Below are 19,621 nucleotides of genomic sequence, written 5' to 3' on the forward strand. Positions count from 1 at the left end.
TGTGTGTGTGACACTGACCCCTCAGTGGGGCAGGTGATGGAGCTCCTCCACTTTGCAGGGAAAGGGAGGTGTCTGGGACTCACCCACCTGCCATGGCTGACCCCTCCACCCTGTGCAGGCCTTACCAGCAGTGTCCCCTCCCCTCCCTGCTCTCTGCAGCTCACCCTGCCCGAGGCACAGCTCTGCCCAGCGGGCCTGCCCTGCACAGCCTTCTTCTTCCCCCTCAAGGGTTCTGCCCTGCACAGCCTGCTGCTTCCTCTTCATACAGTCTGCCCTGCACAGCCTTCTTCTTCCTCCTCAAGGGCCTGCCCTGCACAGCCTTCTTCTTCCTCCTCAAGGGTTCTGCCCTGCACAGCCTGCTGCTTCCCCCTCAAGGGTCTGCCCTGCACAGCCTGCTGCTTCCCCCTCATACAGTCTGCCCTGCACAGCCTTCTTCTTCCTCCTCATACATTCTGCCCTGCACAGCCTGCTGCTTCCCCCTAAAGGGCCTGCCCTGCAGAGCCTGCTGCTTCCCCCTAAAGGGCCTGCCCTGCACAGCCTGCTGCTTCCCCCTCAAGGGCCTGCCCTGCACAGCCTGCTGCTTCCCCCTCATAGAGTCTGCCCTGCACAGCCTTCTTCCTCCTCAAGGGCCTGCCCTGCACAGCCTTCTTCTTCCCCCTCATACAGTCTGCCCTGCACAGCCTGCTGCTTCCCCCTCATACAGTCTGCCCTGCACAGCCTGCTGCTTCCTTGTCAAGGGCCTGCCCTGCACAGCCTGCTGCTTCCTCCTCAAGGGCCTGCCCTGCACAGCCTTCTTCTTCCTCCTCAAGGGTTCTGCCCTGCACAGCCTGCTGCTTCCCCCTCACAGGCCTGCCCTGCACAGCCTTCTGCTTTCCCCTCAAGGGCCTGCCCTGCACAGCCTGCTGCTTTCCCCTCAAGGGTTCTGCCCTGCACAGCCTTCTGCTTCCCCCTCAAGGCTCAAGGGCCTGCCCTGCACAGCCTGCTGCTTCCCCCTCAAGGGCCTGCCCTGCACAGCCTGCTGCTTCCCCCTCACACAGTCTGACATTGCACACATGAGGCAGTGTCCATGATGAGAATGTGCACAGGCTTGGAAAGGTTGGGAGCTCAGGACTCCCCTGCATGTTGTGAACAAGGAGGAGGAGGAGGAGTATGGGCCTCCTCGTATTCAGTCCCTTATCAGTCCCTTATCAGTGCCCCCAGTGCTGGAAATGCCACAGCCCAGGCCCAGGCCCGGCCTGGTGGCCTAAAGTTGTGAACTGCTGGTGCTCTTCTGGGTGTTCAGTCCAGAGTACGTTTAAACAGGTCCAAAGAAAAAGGAAAAAAAACCCCACAGTCCAGGGAACTTCTTTGCCTCAGCTAGCTAAACTAACTCAAAGCAAAGGAGAGCTCTGTCCCACTGTCTGTCCATCCACAGACAACACAGTCCAGGAGCAGGAATGTGGAGGAGTGAGTGTAGTGTCTGAAAACAAACTGCGTGCTTCTTCTCTCCCCCCTTCACTCTCTGGAACAAGTCTTAAAGGTGCAAAATTTATTATTCAGCATAAACAGAACCAAGACGATTGGGGATAAAGGCATCATATAGTCAACCCAGGACATTCCACCCCTTATCCCCACATCATCAGCTTACTACTAAAACTAATATATATTCTAACTCTACAAACACATACATTATACCTCCAATATACAGCTATAGACAGACAATGGCAGTAACATTCAGCAAACAGTGATATTTACACATAGTTCTCACCCAGCAATCAGATCTCCCCGAGGTACACATCGTGTTCTTCCATCTTTTTGCATTATCCACCATGTGCAACCTGGTCCCTGAGCAAAAACAATCCCACAAATGGGTTTGCCTGTACTCGAGGCAGAATTGATCCAAACTGCCTTCCCCAACAAACCTCTGACATGAACCACTGGGACTTTGTCTCCATCTACTCTATGCAAGCAAGATATAGAGATGGTCTCCTAATACTGCCACAACTTCCTCTGTGTCCCTGGCACTGATGGATCAAATCCACACCTTCCTCTGTTTCCTGACACCACACAGCATCCCAAAGCTGAGCTTTCTTCAGCACACACTGGCCTGGAGCTGGAAGGCATTCCAGCCCTGCAGAGCTGAGGGAGCTTCCCCAGCTGCATGGGATGGGGACGTCCCTGAGAGTTTGTGTGAGATGATGCTGAGCGTGATCCCAGGAAGCTTAAAGAAGTGCCAGGGAATTCCTTTTTCCTTCACCTGTTTGCTGCTGGGCCCTTCCCATCCAGGCTGGGGGCACACACACACACAACACACACACACACACACACACACATGTGCAAGCCTGACACTGATGTCTCTGACCACACAGACCCTCAGAGAGGACTGTGCCTTCATCAGCACCCACAGAAACATCCCCCCAGCAGCAAACTTGCTCCTCTTTCTCTTCTGCCTGCCCAGCTCTGCAGATCCTGCTGGAACACCTCCACCTGTTCCCACTGCAGATTCATGGGGACATCCCACTGGTGGTCCCTCAGATATTTTCATGGGCTCTGCATCTGTTACCCACACAGCCTCAAGACTCTTCCCCACCCACCAGCTCAGTCTTTCCAGATGTGTCTCCTCCCACTCTCTGGCTGCTCCAGCTTGAAATTCCCCAGCAAGTTACAAACACTCATAGACATGCACATATACAGAATTAGATTAATTAATTATGATTAATTAGCCACAGATCAACTTTGGACTCTTGGTAGCTGCCAGTCCTGCAGATCCCTGTGACATGTCCCCTCCTTGGGATGTCCCCTCCTTGGGAAGGCCAGCAGAGGCACAGCAGAGCCCCTGCAGGGTCAGTGTGATTAGGAGGAGTGTGTTTGCAAGGACTTGCACAAGTGATGTTTTTACCTCACCCTGAGGAAGCTCAGGAGAAGCTGGTGCCAAGTGCTTTGCCCATGGCTGCTTAGGTGTTGGTCAGCCCTCTCTGCTCAGCCTCCAGCAGCTCCCTGTCACTGCTGAGCCCCACAGAGCCCCATGTGCACTGCTCATGGCCTCTGCTCCTGTGTGGCAGTGCAGAGAATCCCAGCCATGTCCCACCTCTTCTTCCTGCTTGAGTGAAGAGAGGAGAGGTCACTCCTTGCCTTTCTTCCCTGTCAGGATCACAGCCACCAACAGTGGAAGGCAGGGCTCTCAGGGGATGAATCCCAGAGACTCTTCTTGTTGCTTCTCTGAACAGTCTTTTGTATATTCTCTAAAGACTCTCCAGGAGCCTGGATAGGGGGAGAAGATGCATCTGGAAAAGGACAGCACAGCAGGATAAACTCTGCCAAGTCTAAAATTAAACTTAAGAGGGCTTAAGAGATCAGTTATACAAGATACCCAGAAATAACTTAGAATAAATCCTAAGAGGAACAGTGAAAGCACTGCTGACATCTTCAGTTCTCAGCGAGATGCATGTCTGCATGTGCAAGTGTGACTGTGCTTTATAAATACCACCAGTGGCTACCATTGAAAATGGAAGAGGGTTTTCCAGTGCTCCAGCAGCAGGAACAGCAAAGGGAAGAGTCAGGAACTGCTTGTGTAGCTCCTACTGTGACCTTCAGCAGCAAGCCAGGCACAATCAGCCATTGAAAGTGAGGTGGCATCAGGCTCTTCTCTGTCTCCAGCCATTCTTTTTGCTATGGCTCCTAAAGGACTTTTTCTGGACACTCCAACACTTTCTGTCCATGTTATTTAAACTGGAGGCCTCACCACAGGGAGAGATGGTGTTCTGGGCAAGCTGAGTTTGAGGGAGGAAGAGGATGCTCATTCCTCCCAGCAGCCTGTGACCACCCTCTCCTGTGTCCTGCAGCCAAACACTGGTAACTCTGTCCCCTGCCAGGTGGCTGAAAGGCACCACCAGCTCTCCAAGCAGCCTGTGCACCTTTTCTAGCAGCAAAGGCCATTCCCCTTTGCCTGTCTTGGGAGATAATACTTTGGAGAGCCAGGTGTTTGTTAAAGGTTTCCAGTAATATGGCTTTGGATTCACTGTAACACAAGTGAGGCATGATCACTGAGACAGCTTGAAGTCAGGTTCAAATAAAACTGTGATAAAAGTAATAACTTACATCTGATAAAAAAAACAACCACAAAAACCAGAGCCAAACCACAGATCCATATGGCTAGAATGAAAAATCCTGTTTAATCTGCTTATATCAAGTCCAAATCTAGAGGTCACTCTCCCTATATTCCCTTGATTTTATGTCAATAAAATTCCTAAAAAACCTCATACCCTAAACTCAGAGGCTCTGGAAGAGAATGTTTTCTGCTTACACCTTAGTATCTTTCATAGTCCATTTACTTATCTGGATTTCTTGGTCAGGAACCTAAAGTAAAGAGGGAGAGCTGGGCTTGTTCATGTCCCTACAAGCAGACAAAGGATGACTGCACTGATGCCAGAGCAGCTACAGAAGTTTGGGTTGGCTATCAGGAAACATTTCTTCAGAGGTGGACCAGAGTGGGAACAAAGTCCGTCTCTGAGTCACTAAGGGATGGGTATTACCATCCTCAGAGCATTTCAGAATTTGGGTGGGAAAGTCATGTCATGCTCTGAACAGGAAATGTGCAGGGCTGGTAATTTCTGTGATCCAGAATTACCTTTCCATCTGTTTCCCCCAAAACACTGACAGTTCTTCTGCCCAGATAGAGCCTGCCCTGGATCTGGAAACAGAGATGGTGCTTTGGCAAGCCAAGTGTCACTTCCTTTTCTTGGCTGTCCTCTGGACTCACAGAGTAGAAATCCTTCCCCTGGACATATCAAAATGTGCATGTCAATGTCAAGTGAACCTTTTCTTTTATAGCTACTTAGACAATGGACTAGGTACACATCACCTCTCAGTGTATTTAGCATGGATTTAAAACTGCAAAAAGGAAATAAAAGGGAGAAATAATAGCATTAAAATAATAGATTCTTATGTCAGCACAGCTATCATTTGAATGATTACCTTTATCTCAATCTTGCCAGTAAAGACACCAGAAAGGTGAGCACTTTATATTGCTTTTTATGCATACTGAATTACAAATAGGAAAAAAATACACTGACTTCACCATCACTGTGGCATTTCACTGTTTATTCTTTTTTAATGGCTCACCTTTCCTAAATTAGTCTTTTGAACTTTGTAATTAAAAATGAGCAAAGCTAATTAAAAAAAAAAAAAACAGCCTAGTCCTATAACTGCCTTTGCATCAATTACAGTCTTAAAGGGCAAAATGGACTTTATTCCATGACCTCTGGCAGATGTGCAAGCACACCTTGGAGCACATCATATCAAAAGGAACACATACACTTGGTGGAGGGATGCACCCAGGGCAGAGGAATTATTTGATCATCTTTGGTTACCTGAAGAAGTAAAAAGAAAGGTCAAAGTGTCCACCCTAAGACCCATTTCCTGTTCAGAAACTCCTCAAGAATTCCCTCAAGGCCAAAGGTGGTGTCCTAAACAAGAGAGAATTTAATTTACAGTGAAGCACAGGGAGGGGCACAGGCTGAGATGCTCAGAGCAAGGCATTTCCTGCTTTTGAAACATTTTTTTAAACCATTTATACATTTCCTTAGCTTCTTAGTGCTTCAGGCTTTTTCTCAGTCATGTGTGTCACATCTGTGTGTGGAGAGCTCTGTGCCCATGGCAGTGCCCCAGCACTGGGAGGTTTGGTCACACTGGGTGGGGCACGGGCATTGTGTGGTGATGAGAAGGTAAAAGTGTGGGTGAGAGGGGCCCGTGCCCTGCCAGTGCCACCTGCTGAGCTGTTTGTCCCTCTGTCACCCCAGCCAGAGCCCAGCACTGCTCCTGCCTTTGGGAACAGCATCACTGGCCCAGCAGGGGCTCAGCCAGCAAGGGAGGATTTCCTGCACTCCTGATCCAGGGGCTGCAACCCCAAGGGAAGTCCAGCCCTTGGGCACAGGGGAATGAATGTCTGTCCCCAGGGTCCTGGAGAGACTGGGGTGGGAGTGAGGGCAGGAAGCCCATGCACAGAGAGGAGGCAGAGTGACACCAACCCACTTCTGTCTCCTAAAACAATCCTTTTCTTTTAAAGGTGAAAAATGTCGAAGTTTTATTGACCTTGCCCCGGCTTCTGAAAAAGGTAAGAGCACACAGCCAAGGCTTTTTCCTCCCATCTTACAGATTGCATCAGTGTTGTGTCTTGTGGGACCTGAGTGCCAGGGTAAGCAGGATCCCCCAGCACACAGGGACCCACATGCCATCCATGTTACACACAGCCAGCTGGAACAAGCTCCAAGGCTCTGTGACAGCTGTTTGCTTACTTTGTGCAGGTCTGTCATTTATTTGATCTTAACTCAGATGACTTTCTTCAAGGAAAATATTTATTTATGTTGTAAGACAGATGTCACTGTCATATTTTCTGAAAAAACCCTTCGCCAGGATTTCCTCTCCTGGGAAGATGAAAAGCCTCAGAGAAAAAAACCCAATATTATCTCATTTGCTTCTCCCTGTTTTGCTGCTTTGGAATGTGGTCTGGAGATTGTTTACCAACCAAGGTGCATGTTTGATTGGTTTCATGTGAATTGTTTTTACTTAATGACCAATCACAGCCAGCTGTGTCAGACTCTGAGGAGTCAGTCACGAGTTTTTCATCATCATTCTTGTTAAGTCTTCTGTCTGTATCTTTTTCTTTAGTATAATTTTACAATATAATATAATATAATATAATATAATATAATATAATATAATATAATATAATATAATATAATATAATATAATATAATAGCCTTCTAAGAACATGGAGTCAGACTCATCTCTTCACCTCATCCTGGGGACCCTGCAAATATCACAGACAGACATTTCACTTCTTCCTCTAGTGAGGAAGGAAATGCTGTGTGGTCTCCTCATGCCATGAAGATATTAATGGTCAGAAAAATACAGTCACAGTTTCAAAGATATCTCTTTGTGAGAAGGAATCATCCAGGTGCTTCTTTGGTTGGTTTACCCTTGTGGAAATGTATATACTCAAGTGCACAGAAGCAGCTTGCAACCATTTTCCTTACCCTGGTATTGAAATTCAATTGATCATTGAGATTTCTTTCATTTTCAGAAGCAATTTACCCCACTTTTGAAAATCTATAAGGGGGAAAAAATGCTCAGTAGAGCTCAATTAAAGTGAACTGAGCCCACCCTGGTCCCAGCTGAGGAGATGCCCCATATATTTTGTCAGATCACTTGAGACAATCCCAAAACCTTTTGGGCACAGGGTGCCTTTCTCAGGCTTGGTGGAGCAGCAGTAAGTGGTGTAAGGAACAATTTCCCTTAATTTGCCTGAATTGCTGATCCACTGGAAAATGGGAAGAAAGGCAATTACTGCTAATAAAGCAGGGGGATATTGCAGGGAGAGAAACAGCCACAGAGCCTCTGTGAAATTCATTGTAAGCAAACCCAAATAAATTATGCACATAAGGGAAGAACAAGCCTGGGATTAGTGTCGCTAATGGGCTCCCAGTTAAATCTCACACACACAAATGGGACCTTGGGGCACGAAGGCTCTTACAAAACCAGAAGCTCAACACTCAGCAGCCACCAGAAAACAAACTCTGTGATAGAAAACATGACAAAAGGACTCAGTGACGCCTTTTCAGGCTATCTAAAAACAGAGGCCAGACAAAATTAAGGGAATAAAAAGCAGTTCTATTTATTGAGGGGCCTTCAGGTACATTTAGGGCAGATGAAGCTTCCATGGGGCTACACCCAAAATGAATGAAGGGTCACAGATTTTCGCAGTTCTATAAGTTTGGTCCATTTGCACATTGGGGGTTAATCTGCCAATTACAGCCTCGGGTAATGAAGTCATTTACCCCAGGTTTGCTCCCCCAGCTCCCTTTTGTTTAATCTCTCAGGCCTGAGGCAGTGAGGTGTCCTTGACTGCCAGGCCTGGAGAGGAATTGTTGTGTCTGCCCCAAATGGGGAAGCAGCAGCTCACACTGAGTGTGGAGCTTGGAGTTACACACTAAAAACTGCAGGATTACAAATATAAGAAAAATATAAAAGCAAAAATCCTAAGGCAACCACAGAAGCAGGGCAGAGAGGCACAGAGCTGAAAGCTGCACTTTGCTGTAATACACTGGGGAATTTTGTGCTTTTCAGTGCAGCTCCCAGAACAGCAGTGAGGATCTCAAAGTTCTGGAAAGTTCTGTCCAAGGATGGGAGTAGGACTGGTGCTGAAGGAGAGACACAGGAGAGGAGATGGAATGGACAGGGCTGGGAGAGGAGCTGGAGGGGCAGCTGGGCAAGGGAATCTCAGCTGGGCAAGGGAATATTCCTGCCTTGCCCTGCCAGGGCTGTGGGCACAGCCAGCCCCTCCAGCAGGCAGACCAGAGCTGGCACAAGCTGCCTGCTCTAAAGGCACTGGGGTGGGTTTCTGCTTTATCCCCTTTCTCTGGAACTTCATTATGGTGCAGAATGCTTGGTGGCATCACCCACACACTTTCCAAAACAGCATTTAGTGCTTTACTTTCAGGATTTCTTTTGGTTGTGTGAAATGCTGTCAGCATTTTTTTTTCCCCAGGAGAATTTTAGAGTTGTTGCATGATGTCAGTGCATATTTCTAGATGATTCTGTTTTTCTTTTTTGAGGAAGGAAGGCTCTTTCTGTGTAGTGTTATAAAGAAAATTCTATCTATTTCAGAAGACTTTCCATGGAGTTGTAAGGCATATTGACAGAAAAAGAGGGGAATGCTTTGTTAGAGATGGAAAGTGCTGACCATCAGACTCATAAACAAAACCAGGATAAATTCCACAACTGTACATCAAGTTGGACACTGCAACATGGTTAATCTGGAATTTTCACCATCAGTCTGTACTCTCCAGAGCTACTTTCACCACATGTGAAGAGAAAATTGATGCCTGATTTACTTTTCACTGAACAATTCTTTAATGTCTTGACTTAATCTGCTCTTTTCCAGTTAGAAGAAAATTCCCATTCCTTTAATTTCTTCATCCCCTCACTCAGCATTGACTTTAATGGCCAAAGGCTTATCAACTACTCAGCTCCAGCCAGTCCAAGTCAATGAGAAAGGATGAAATACAGTGAAAAGCAAATTTGAGTTCAGTTCAAACATTGTGGTTTTCACGGGCAATCATGTAACTGGGAAATTTGGGACTAAACTTAGCTTCACAATAAGACTGCAACTTATTCATTTTCTGTATATATTCTTAGCATCACTTACCACCAAAAAGTGGTCGTTTATCTGAAATGTCTCTGCAATTTTGTTTATCTGAAATGTCTCTGCAATAGAAGCTCCATTACTGCAGTTGAGCACTCAGGTTTCCCAAAGTTTTCCTTTTAGTTGGTTTTCCCTGGTCCAAAGAGAATTCCTGTCTGACCAACTTCTAAGCTAAACAGAGGCTCCTGAAGCCCATGCCTTTTTCTGAGCACATCATCTTTCACTTTTAAGACACAACTTTTAAGACATGCTAAGAACACACTCAGTGTAGTTGCACAGCCCATCTTTGCTTGGGTCCACCACCAATTAACAGCAAGGTGGTGTTAAACTCCTGCAGATTATTTAAAACCCTCTGATATAGAAAAAGAAACTACCACAAAAACTCACAGTAAATAAAACCATCCATGACGAGGTCTAGTCACAACCTTACCACAAACCTTGCATTCATAAATGAAAATTCTTACAGTAAAAATCTCATATTTTATGGCTGAGCTTCCCATCTTTATGCATTAGTGCTGATCTCCAGTGTAGCTGGGAAATGCATCTCTGATCAGTTATTGTACCCTTGTCATATATCTCACCAATGACATCTACTAAAAGGAGGCAGCAAAATTTGGGGCAAACAGACCCACAGTATGGTATAAATAAGCATTTCCAACCCACACTAGGAGAGCTTTTTCCTGCATTTAAGGCAGCTGCCAGCAATCTGTCAGAACCTCATAAGCCTAACATTGAATTTATTAGCTGTTGCTGGTTCTTAGTGCCAAAGCTGCTTAGCAAAATCAGCTTCATGATGGTAGATATTAACTGGAAAAAAAAAACACATTTTCCTATGAGAGTTTACATTTGCTATTGATAAAAATGATAGAGCAATAGCTGGTTACAGTGGCCAGGCTTTTAATGGGCTCTCACTGAGCAGATGTTGGGGCCCACAGAATGCTCTAATTTTCACTCCAGACATGAGCAGTAAGACAGCAAATATTTCCAAAAGGAGTTGGAAGAGAGCTGTCAAAGTAGGCTGGACCTGATATTTCAGTTCTCAGTTTCTTCTGGGATATTCTCTGCAGAACTTAATCAAAGTTCTGTTGTCCCTGAATATTTAGCTGCCTGAGGAAGAAGAGGGTGATTTTTCCAACAAGTGACAGACACTTCTGTCCCTGTTGTGGTGCCCCACCAGGACACTGAGGCTGGCACACTCCTCCTTCCATGACATCTTCTGTCATCCCATTCCCATGACCTCAAATCTGTGTCCAAGAAAAATCCCAAGAGGCCACAGAGGATACATTCAAAAGGGGGAAACCAAGACCAGAAATTCTGGGAAAAGTGGTTTTAAAAGTTGTGGTTTTAAAAGTTGTGAAGAAGGGGAACCATGACACCACAATGGAGAGCAAAAGGTCCCAGAAATGATCAGATTAAAGGTTTCAGTGACCATAACACCACAGCTGGCCAGACCCACAGGTGTTTCTCCCCCTGCTGTGTGGGATTGCAGCTCCTGCATCCTTCTCTGCATGCATCACTGCCAGCTCTCAGCCAGAGGGTGAGCCCAGCCCAACTGCTTGGGCAAGAGAAACCAGCTGGAAGCAGCACTTGTGCTGGAACCATTTTACTGGAGAAGAGCAGGGCTTTGCAGGAAATGTGGTGCCCCCAGCAGTTTCTGGGATGGTGCTGGTGGAGGCTGGGACTTAGCAAGCACCTGGAGTGCCCAGAGCTGGAGATGGGGGGCCCTTCCCTTGTGGGGAAGTGCTGCAGCAACAGGCTCAAATGTCAGTGCTGGCTCAGAGCTTTGAGATGGCCACACAAACACAGGGCAGGATTCCCAGGGCAGGCTCCTCACAGGTGTGCTGCAGCCTGGCCAGGTTACTCCAGGGCTCTGTGGTACCTGGTTTTGTGGAACAATTCCACAAGGAATGGCAAGGCAGCAGGCCACCAGCAGCTGCCTGCATTGCGCTGCATCCTACCTGCTGATAAACTCAAACTCACAAAATAAACCAGGCTTTTCAGAGACCACAGAGGCTGAGGCAAGGCAAAAGCCTGCAGAAGGAAAATGCTCATGGCTAGTGAACATTGAACAGTCCAAAATCTTACAGGGAGGCTTTTTAAATGAGAGACTGTCCTCAGGCAGAGGTAGGAGGTGCCTCCTGCACGTCCTCTACACAGCCTGTGGTGGTGCATCCTGGAGAGAAGAAGCAATAACAATTCTGCAATGCCTAAAAAGTGGCTGGCAGAGCTGAAGTAGCACATGGCAAACAGCAAGTAAACAAATCAAGTCTCACCTAAACACAGCACAGAAAAAAGAGAAAGCTAAGCCAGTTCTGTACATGCTCCTAAACCAGCACTCCAGCAGCAATTAATGAGAACAGAAAAACTAGATGCCTGATTTTAATGGATCCTGACATAATAGGTGTAGCAGAAATTTGATGGGAGAAAGATAATTAGAGGGACAATAACGTCTTGTTGCTGATTACACTGAAAGACAAAGCAGATGTCATGTACTAAAGCTGAATCAGAATAACAAGGTAATGTCATTAATGAGCAACACAATCTCTGTGGATGGATTCCATGTTCAGATAAAAAAATGCAGAATTATGTTAGTGATCACCCCTTGGGACAGCTTCAGAGACAGCAGGGTTAAAACTGATAGCAGAGAAGGTGTAAGGACAGAAAACAAAACAGCAGGAGCTGACTAAAACACCATGCACAGACCAAGAAATGTTATCCACGATGTAAAGACAAAATTTGGATGTGAGCATGGAGAAATTAGTGGGAAGCTTGTTACTCTTGACTTAACCCTACACTTGATTGAAAATGTTAGTAGGAGATCCCTTGTATGGCTTGTATGGCAGATTCAGCATCCTTCAGAAGCAATAAAAGTGGTTTTAGAATTTGTGAAGAAAGAAACCCAAGAAAAGCAAGAGCTACTTAAAATAGATTAAAATGTTCAGCTAAAAGGACAACTGAAGCCTGAAAGCCTGAAAACCACTGGATTCTGGCCTCTGAAGCATGCACAAAGTGAGTGACTGAGAGCAAATGGCAGATGATGATCAGTGTTGATAAATGCCAAGTGGGGAAGATGAGGAGTCATCCTACCTTTACATATATAGTGATGGGTTCTGAATTAGCTTTTCCCCTCAGGATAGAGCTCTTGGGCGATGACAGACACTTCTATGAAAACATTAATTCACTGCTCTGCAGAGATTAAGATGAAAAAGAAATATTAGGATCATCGTAGGAACCAAAGAACAAAACAAGAAGTCACCATGCCACCACAAGTACTCATGATGTACCCACCCACCCTGTGAGCACCTCTCATCCCTCCCCTGCCAGCCCCAGCTCAAAGCACTGACAATAAAATTTAAAGACATAGAGAGAAGAGTGGCATTTATGGTCAAAAATAGGGAAATACTTGTTTGGATGAGAAGGACAACGCAGAGCAGATTTGAGGCTAGAAAAGAGACAAATGAGACTTGTAACAGCCAAGTTAAAAAACAAACCTCCTTTTTTATGTACTGGGTAGATGTTCCTAAGAAGAAAAAAAGAGGATCAATTTTCTAAGAGGAGCACTTAGAGACCTGCATCAGTAAAAAGAAATGTAACTGAGTCTCCCAAAAGAACTGTACACTTTCCAAAACAGGCTCTATATTCTTCTTGAATACTTCCTATTGCATTATTGTTCATATATCTGCAATGGGGTAAATCCTTACCCACACACACAAATACCTGTGCACTTGTCACAGGAGAGCTATGATTAAGTGTGCAGGAAAAAATGTGTTACTTTTATTTTATCTGTGTTTTCTTACACATCTGTTATGAATCACTGAAGTTAGTTTTAAAGGGCAATTAGACATACAAAGATGAAACCATTCTTACCAGCAGAATTCAAGCTAAATTCCTAATTACTGAAAGAGGAAACAGTCTTGTTTTTCACCCTGGGGATGCCAAAGATGTGGAGAACACTGGTCTGAACATCATTCATTTCTCAGCCCAGTGCTGAGGGTAGAAGTACATCACAGGCTCTGCACTGGTGCTCTTCAAAGGGAAACACTGAACCCAAATATATTTAGTGAGGCACATGGGATAATTCCCTTTTAGAGTATTTTTCATCATTTTTTCCACTCTCTTGCTCTACTCATTATATTACTACCACACCAGGAAAAAGAGATTATGGCTACAAAGATATCCCACAGTCTGCTCAGTATCACACACAGATTCAATCTGCTCCATGCCAGAGCCATCCAAAGCCATCATCACATAGAAGAGAATAATTTTATGAGTCACAGCTCCACCTCACCTTCCAAAGTAAAGAAACTAACCAAGAGGTAAAGCTAAACAAAACCAAAACACAGCTTAACAGAGCTTTTCCTCCCTCCCCTCAGCAGTGTCAGGTATTCCTCCTCTGGTTTCCCACGTTCTGCAAGGCGCAGTCCCTTGTCTGGGTGCCAGCCCTTTCTCTGCCCTTGCTGCCCCATTCAGTTGATTGGAGCAGGCAGGTTTAGGTAGCTCAGGTGGCATTTAGGGTCAGGAGGCCTGCAGTGTCTCTGGTGGCTCTGTGTGTGCCTCTGCAGCACGAGAGCACGGGCAGATGGTCGGCTCTGCCGTGACGCATTAACCAGCAGCGCTCAGGCACTGCCAGCCACAACAACATGCTCAGGGTTCGTTCTTCTCACCATTTTCTATTGATCACTCCAGCATTTCTGGCTTGGAATTCCCAGTATTGGAGTAGCAGAGGAGAGCAGATGACTAAACCCACCCAAATGGCACTGGAAGAGAGAATGAGATTTACATGGAGCTGGCCTTACTGCTCTTCCAAACAATGTGCACAGCATTTCTGAGTGTGTGCCCATTTGCCTTATTTTTTCCTCTCTTCCCTCTTGAAGAAGAGAGATTTAAGTGAGATCCAGGTGTCAGTTCCAACAAAGTCACTAAGTCTGAAAAAGCAGAGCAATGAGTCAAGAAACACAAGGACAGCAAAGACACACTAGGAGACACATGAGCAGAACTTTTTGTTGCTGCTAACATGAGAAGGGTAACAATTCCCCATGTCCCTGGATGACCAAGAGAAGAATGAAATGCTTTTGCACAAGGAAGAGATGACACTTGCAGGGTGCAAGTTCACACCCCCCAGAACCAGGGCTGGCCCTCAGACATGGCTCTTCTCCTCCCACATGGGGTGACACCTGTCTAGGTGACTTCTCCCAGCCTCTTGTGGTTTCCCAGTGTTTTGTGGCACTTCAGGGATGTTGGGGACAATGGCTGTGAAGCACGGGGTGAGAGGAGCACGTTCTCCCCCAGGCAGCAGCTGCCAGTGGGGAGGTGAGAAGGTTCCACACTCTCCAGGACAGCATTGCCTTGACACTGGTGTCTCCTCAGCTGCTCAACAATGCAGCACTGGCTTGTCCTTCAAGTGCCACACTCCTGGTGTCTCCTCAGTCAGGCAGAAGGATCTCAGTGGTTATTTGGGAGCACACATGGCTCAGTTCCACTGCTTTGAGCAGACAGAAGGGGTTTTGTCATATGATGAACTGTGATGCAGAAAACCCCCCAAAGCTCCTACTTGCTCATCAGACTCTCTCAGACAGCTCAGGGCTGAACTGGCAGAGGAGGGGCTGGAGCTGGTGTGGTCTCACCACAGCTCAGACAGAGCCTGGCTCTCAGGGCAGACGTGTGACACTGAGTTATGAGGAGCTCCAAAGCTCACCCAGAGCTCTCTGGCTGCCTGCAGCATTGTCCAGCCTGGTCACTGGCTCAGGGACAGCATGGCAGAGTGTGACAGCTCAGCTGAGGCTGCTTTGGGCAGCCCCTGACCTCAGGAGGGCAGCTCTGCTCTGGGAAGGGCTGGGATGCAGCAGCCACAGATCCACTGGGAGCACAGGCTGAGGCAGTGGGTGTTCCTAAGGAGGATGAATTCCCACTGAGGCATTCTGAATGTGAGCCTGCCCCAATTAGGAAGCCAATTTTCTGTCTGAAAGGGCCCTCAGAAATCAATACAGATTCCAGACCATTTCTTCTTGGGCACTGCTCAGGAAGGCTGGCCTTTCAGCAGGCAGTGTCACACAGGCAGTACATTCATTTATGGGCTTCTTTATGCTGGATAATTTCCAAGCCACTCTCCAAAATGCATGACAGACATTTCCAGGCACACAATCCCTGCCTTTCTGGGTAAAACATGGTTAACATGACTCAGCAACATCCTTCAGGAATAGCAATATGACTTTCCCTGAAGAAATCCTTTAAGAGCAAACAGCTCATGTTTATGGATTCAAAATGCTTTGAACTCTCCCAGCAATTCCTGTGTTGGCCACCTCTTCAGTGTTTCCCTGAGAACATGCACCAACACTGGATCTTTGACAGTCATTTCCATGGCCTGGCCAGCCTGAAGGAGCATCCAGAAGAAGATTTCATTATTTCATCTGGAGATAGGACCTCCAAATCTGCCATCAGATCCCGTTGGCATAGTGAGCTGGCACCAAAACCCAACTCTTCTGATTTGACAAGTATGCATCAAACTCCATGGCTGCATGTGACTGTAGGTGGTAGGAGGTATAGATTTGATTTAAACTCTCCAGAACTGGTTTGTTTGCCTCATTAATCTCAAAAACTCAACAGGAATTGAAATTATGGAACTCTGGCACTCCAGAAACAGCAGGAAATGTTTCTTGATCATCCTGCACCTAATCCCATTCAGATGTCATCCTAGTTCTTGGTGTTTCAATCCAAACTGCTAACAAGCCTGAGCATGGTTTTAATAATGCAACACGAGAATCATCTTGGGATTTTGTGGGGAAGGAGCACAGAACGTGTCAGGCTTGACATGGCTCAGCTTAACCAGAGCTCTCTCATGGAGAAGATGGAGTGAACTGTTCCTGGTTTTGTCTGGAAATGGCAATGGATTTGAGCAAGGAATGAACTTTGGACATCAAGCAGTCAAACTCAGCTCAAACCTCCTGGAAGTCATTAACAGTGCTGATCTTTGGGTTCCTTCATCAGGAACTCACTGAATGCCTCGAGTTCTTCTGAGCAGAATTCCCATGGCTTTTATCAGAATCTCTGTTCTACAGGAAGCTCAGCCCTGGAGCTCCCTCACTCCATGGTGAGAGGTGTCCACTCCTTCCTCAATGGCCAGAGCTGACCTGAAATGGTTTCAGGTTCTGGGAAGAACTTTGTGAGACTCACTGCAGGCTGAGGTAGAGATTCTTTCTCTCACTATCAGAAGAAATGTTGCATTTGTTTCATCCCTTCAGGACTGTCTGCAATCTCCCTTTTCTAACATCTCAGTGCAGGCAGATGCACTCAAGTTGATCAGCACCTTGCAGAGATGCACCCAGACCTGTGGATCTTCTTTCAAAATGCTGCTGCTCTGTGCTGCCAGACAGAAAAACAAGGGACTGATCCTGCCAGATGGCTCATGGAGTGCCTGAGTGCCTAAAACCCCAGGGATCTTGTGGGTAACAGTTCCCCTCCCAGCCATAATGAAGAGTTTGTTCACTTCACTGGAGAGTGCTGGGAAATTAGTCTCCTTGTAACAATGCTGCTGCAGGGCCTGAGCCCTTGAGGAGGTGACACTGGTGCTTCCCACCACGAGCTCCATGGACCAGACAGTCTCACACACTGCTTAGGAAATAACAAAGTTCAGAGACACAAAGTTCTTTCATGTCCCAGCTACTGCACTGATCTTCTTCCTGCCATGAGATCAGATGATATGAATGTAATATGATTCCTTCTGATGCAGGAGCCCTATGATATAGGTTGATTTATGTGAAATCTTTTGGTGAGTCCCAGATTTTCAACCTCAAACTCTGGGTGAGAAGCTGAGCCCAGCTCCTGCACTTTCAGGGATTTTGCTTCACAGGGAGGTTGTCCTGAAGCTGGTGACCCCATTTTCCTCCAGGAAAAGCCTCACAATCTGTGAGCAATCAGAGCAATCCCACCTGGGACATACAGCCTATCTGTGGGTGGGAGCAAAGGTCCAAAGTGTCCCCCAGTGCCCAGAAGTGGCTCTGTCATTGTCAGCAGCACTGCTGAGGGGTGACACATTGGCTGGGGGAGAAGCACCAGGGACAAAAATGACAGGAGAAGGTGTGTTAGGACAGTGTGTCATCCAGATCACAGTGCCCACCCTCCTGCAGCTTCTCAGACACCAGGATGGGCACAGACACAGGACAAGAAGTTGATGTTCCCCAGAGAGTGACAGGACAGTGAGACAGGTCCCTGCCAGCTCCTGGCCAGCACAGAAGTGAACATGCAAACCCAGCACGATTTTCTCACCTAAAAAAAGCCCAGCAGGCATGAGGAGGACTTGACAGCTGTCATCCTCTGCATTATTCCAGGGAATCCTGGAAAGATGGGCTGAACACATGGTGTCCTGGTGCTTGCAAGCTGGGTGGGCTGCTCACACATCCCCACCCTCGTGTGTGTGGGAGTGCCACTGAAACCTCTCCGGGTTTGCTTTTGCTTTAAAGTCCAAGAATCTCCTTTCCTGAGAGGTCTCACATTGGAATGTCCTTGGTACAGAGGCTGAGCTCCTCCCCAGCCCCCTCTCTGCACAGGCAGAGTGAGTTTGTTGGACAAACAAACATGCATAAACAGGATGGAGACCAAAACATGAGAGGAGTCTGGTGATTGATGAGAGTGCAGATCCTCAGGTACAGGCCATCCAGGTGGAACTCTCTGAGTGAACCAAGTCCTGACTCTTCTGAAGGAGAGATTTTTCATAGAAGCTGAGTTAGGCCAGACAGATCCCTGGGGCAGAGGACACAGGCTGGAGGGGAGTAAGCAGACAGAAAAGATGACAGCAGAGAAGATTGGAAAAGAGAAAAATACCCTGGAGATCTTCCTCCCTGTCACCTGGAATGACTGAGGTCCCCTCAAGAGAAGGAGCTCTCTGCTTTGCAGGAAGGAGGCTGTAAGAGGTTGTGAGTGGAAGTGGTGCCAAGTGACTGCCTCATGAATCTCATGTTGAGAGAGGAGCAGTGGGAGATCACTTCACCATCAGCACAGAACAGAAAGACTCTGTCTCCTGAATTAATAACCTGAAGCAACTGTTCTGCTTCAGGTAGCCACAGGAAAATCCAAAATTCATACACAGGATGGATTTTCTGGGTGTTATTATTTCAGATGAAATTCAAAATCAGAGAAGCAGGACAGGACATAGAACTATGCAAACACTGCATGTGGGACTTGCCTTTCCCCACATTAGATGCACTAAACAAAGGCTCAGAGCAAGTATTCAGTAACACCATGGAATATGACAAGAGAGTTCCTTGGTAGATATGAACAGGGCCCCAAAAAAGCAGTAATTGAATATGCCTCCCACAGCAAACTCACCCAGCCTTTGTGTCTCATCAGAAAAAGGATTTACAGGAGAGCAAAACTCACGTCTGATTGAGCTTTTCATCATTTCCTTGAAAGGTTATCCTGCTGGCAAAGCCACTCTTATCCCAGCCCTTTGGAAGGGAAGGCAAAGCACTCCCTGAGACACCAGCCACACAGCCAGGTGTTCCTCCCTGCTGCTCCTTTCTCCTTCCTTAGGAGAATAAAGGACACCAGCTGGCCCCAGGCCCTCCAGGCTCAGCTCCCAGAGCCCTCCTGTGCCTCTGAGAGTGTCCCCTTGCAATGGACACACAAACCCAGGTGCTCCCACAGGGACATGTGCACGTCCCCAAACCCCTGCTCCTTCCAAAATCACTGCACTGGTGCCTGCAGCACCAGCTTCAGGCCCTGGGCCAGAGGTGGGCAGCAGGTAGGGTGTGCATATATGGAGCTGAGTACATCACCTGAACCCCCAGAGCCATCAACCAAACCCCTAAAACCATCAGCCAAACCCCCAAAACCATCAGCCAAACCCCCAAAACCATCAACGAAACCCCCAAAACCATCAGCCAAACCCCCAAAACCATCAGCCAAACCCCAAAACCATCAGCCAAACCCCCAAAACCATCAGCCAAACCCCCAGACCCCTCCTGCAGGGCTGCACTCCAGCTCCTTGTTCCCCCCTCTGTAGGTACCTCCAGGATTACCCTGGCCCAGGAGCAGAACCCAGCATTTGTCCTTGTTAGGTGTCATCTGGTTGGTGACACACTCAAATCTACCAAGATCTCTCTCTAAGGACTTTCCATTCTCAAGGGACTCAGGGTCTCCTCCTGATTTAGGATCACCAGAAGCAAAATTCCTTGAGAGTGTCCAGGTCATTGATAAAAACATCCAAGAGAATTTGCCCTATACCTGAGCACAGCAGCCTCACATCACCCATGGACTGCAGCTCTTTGAGCCCAGGGAAGCAGAGCTGGAGCCACACCTCAGTGGTGAGCTGCAGACAGTGTTTCAGCACTGCCCTGGTGTGCACAGAGCACCAGGGGGGTTCACAAGGCTTGGCTCAGGGCAGTAATCACCTGGGCAGGTGTGTTGTACATTCATATTTCATGTGTGGGCTGAATGAATTACAGC

General features: G+C 47.2%; 1 protein-coding gene across 5 annotated transcripts in view; it reads left to right on the forward strand.

The window, feature by feature from the left end:
* GSG1L (GSG1 like) overlaps positions 1-19,621 on the forward strand; it is a 57,913-nt gene that overhangs the window by 12,543 nt on the left and 25,749 nt on the right. For all 5 annotated transcript variants that reach the window (XM_071444347.1, XM_071444348.1, XM_071444349.1 and 2 more), the window contains exon 2: positions 6,044-6,091. In XM_071444347.1, the coding sequence (XP_071300448.1) occupies positions 6,044-6,091 (48 nt within the window). The remainder of the gene's footprint in view (positions 1-6,043; positions 6,092-19,621) is intronic.

The sequence above is a fragment of the Agelaius tricolor genome, unplaced genomic scaffold, assembly GCF_023055355.1.
Source record: "Agelaius tricolor isolate 1412-34295 unplaced genomic scaffold, bAgeTri1.0.p SCAF_19, whole genome shotgun sequence".
In the NCBI taxonomy this organism is placed as follows: Eukaryota; Metazoa; Chordata; class Aves; order Passeriformes; family Icteridae; genus Agelaius; species Agelaius tricolor.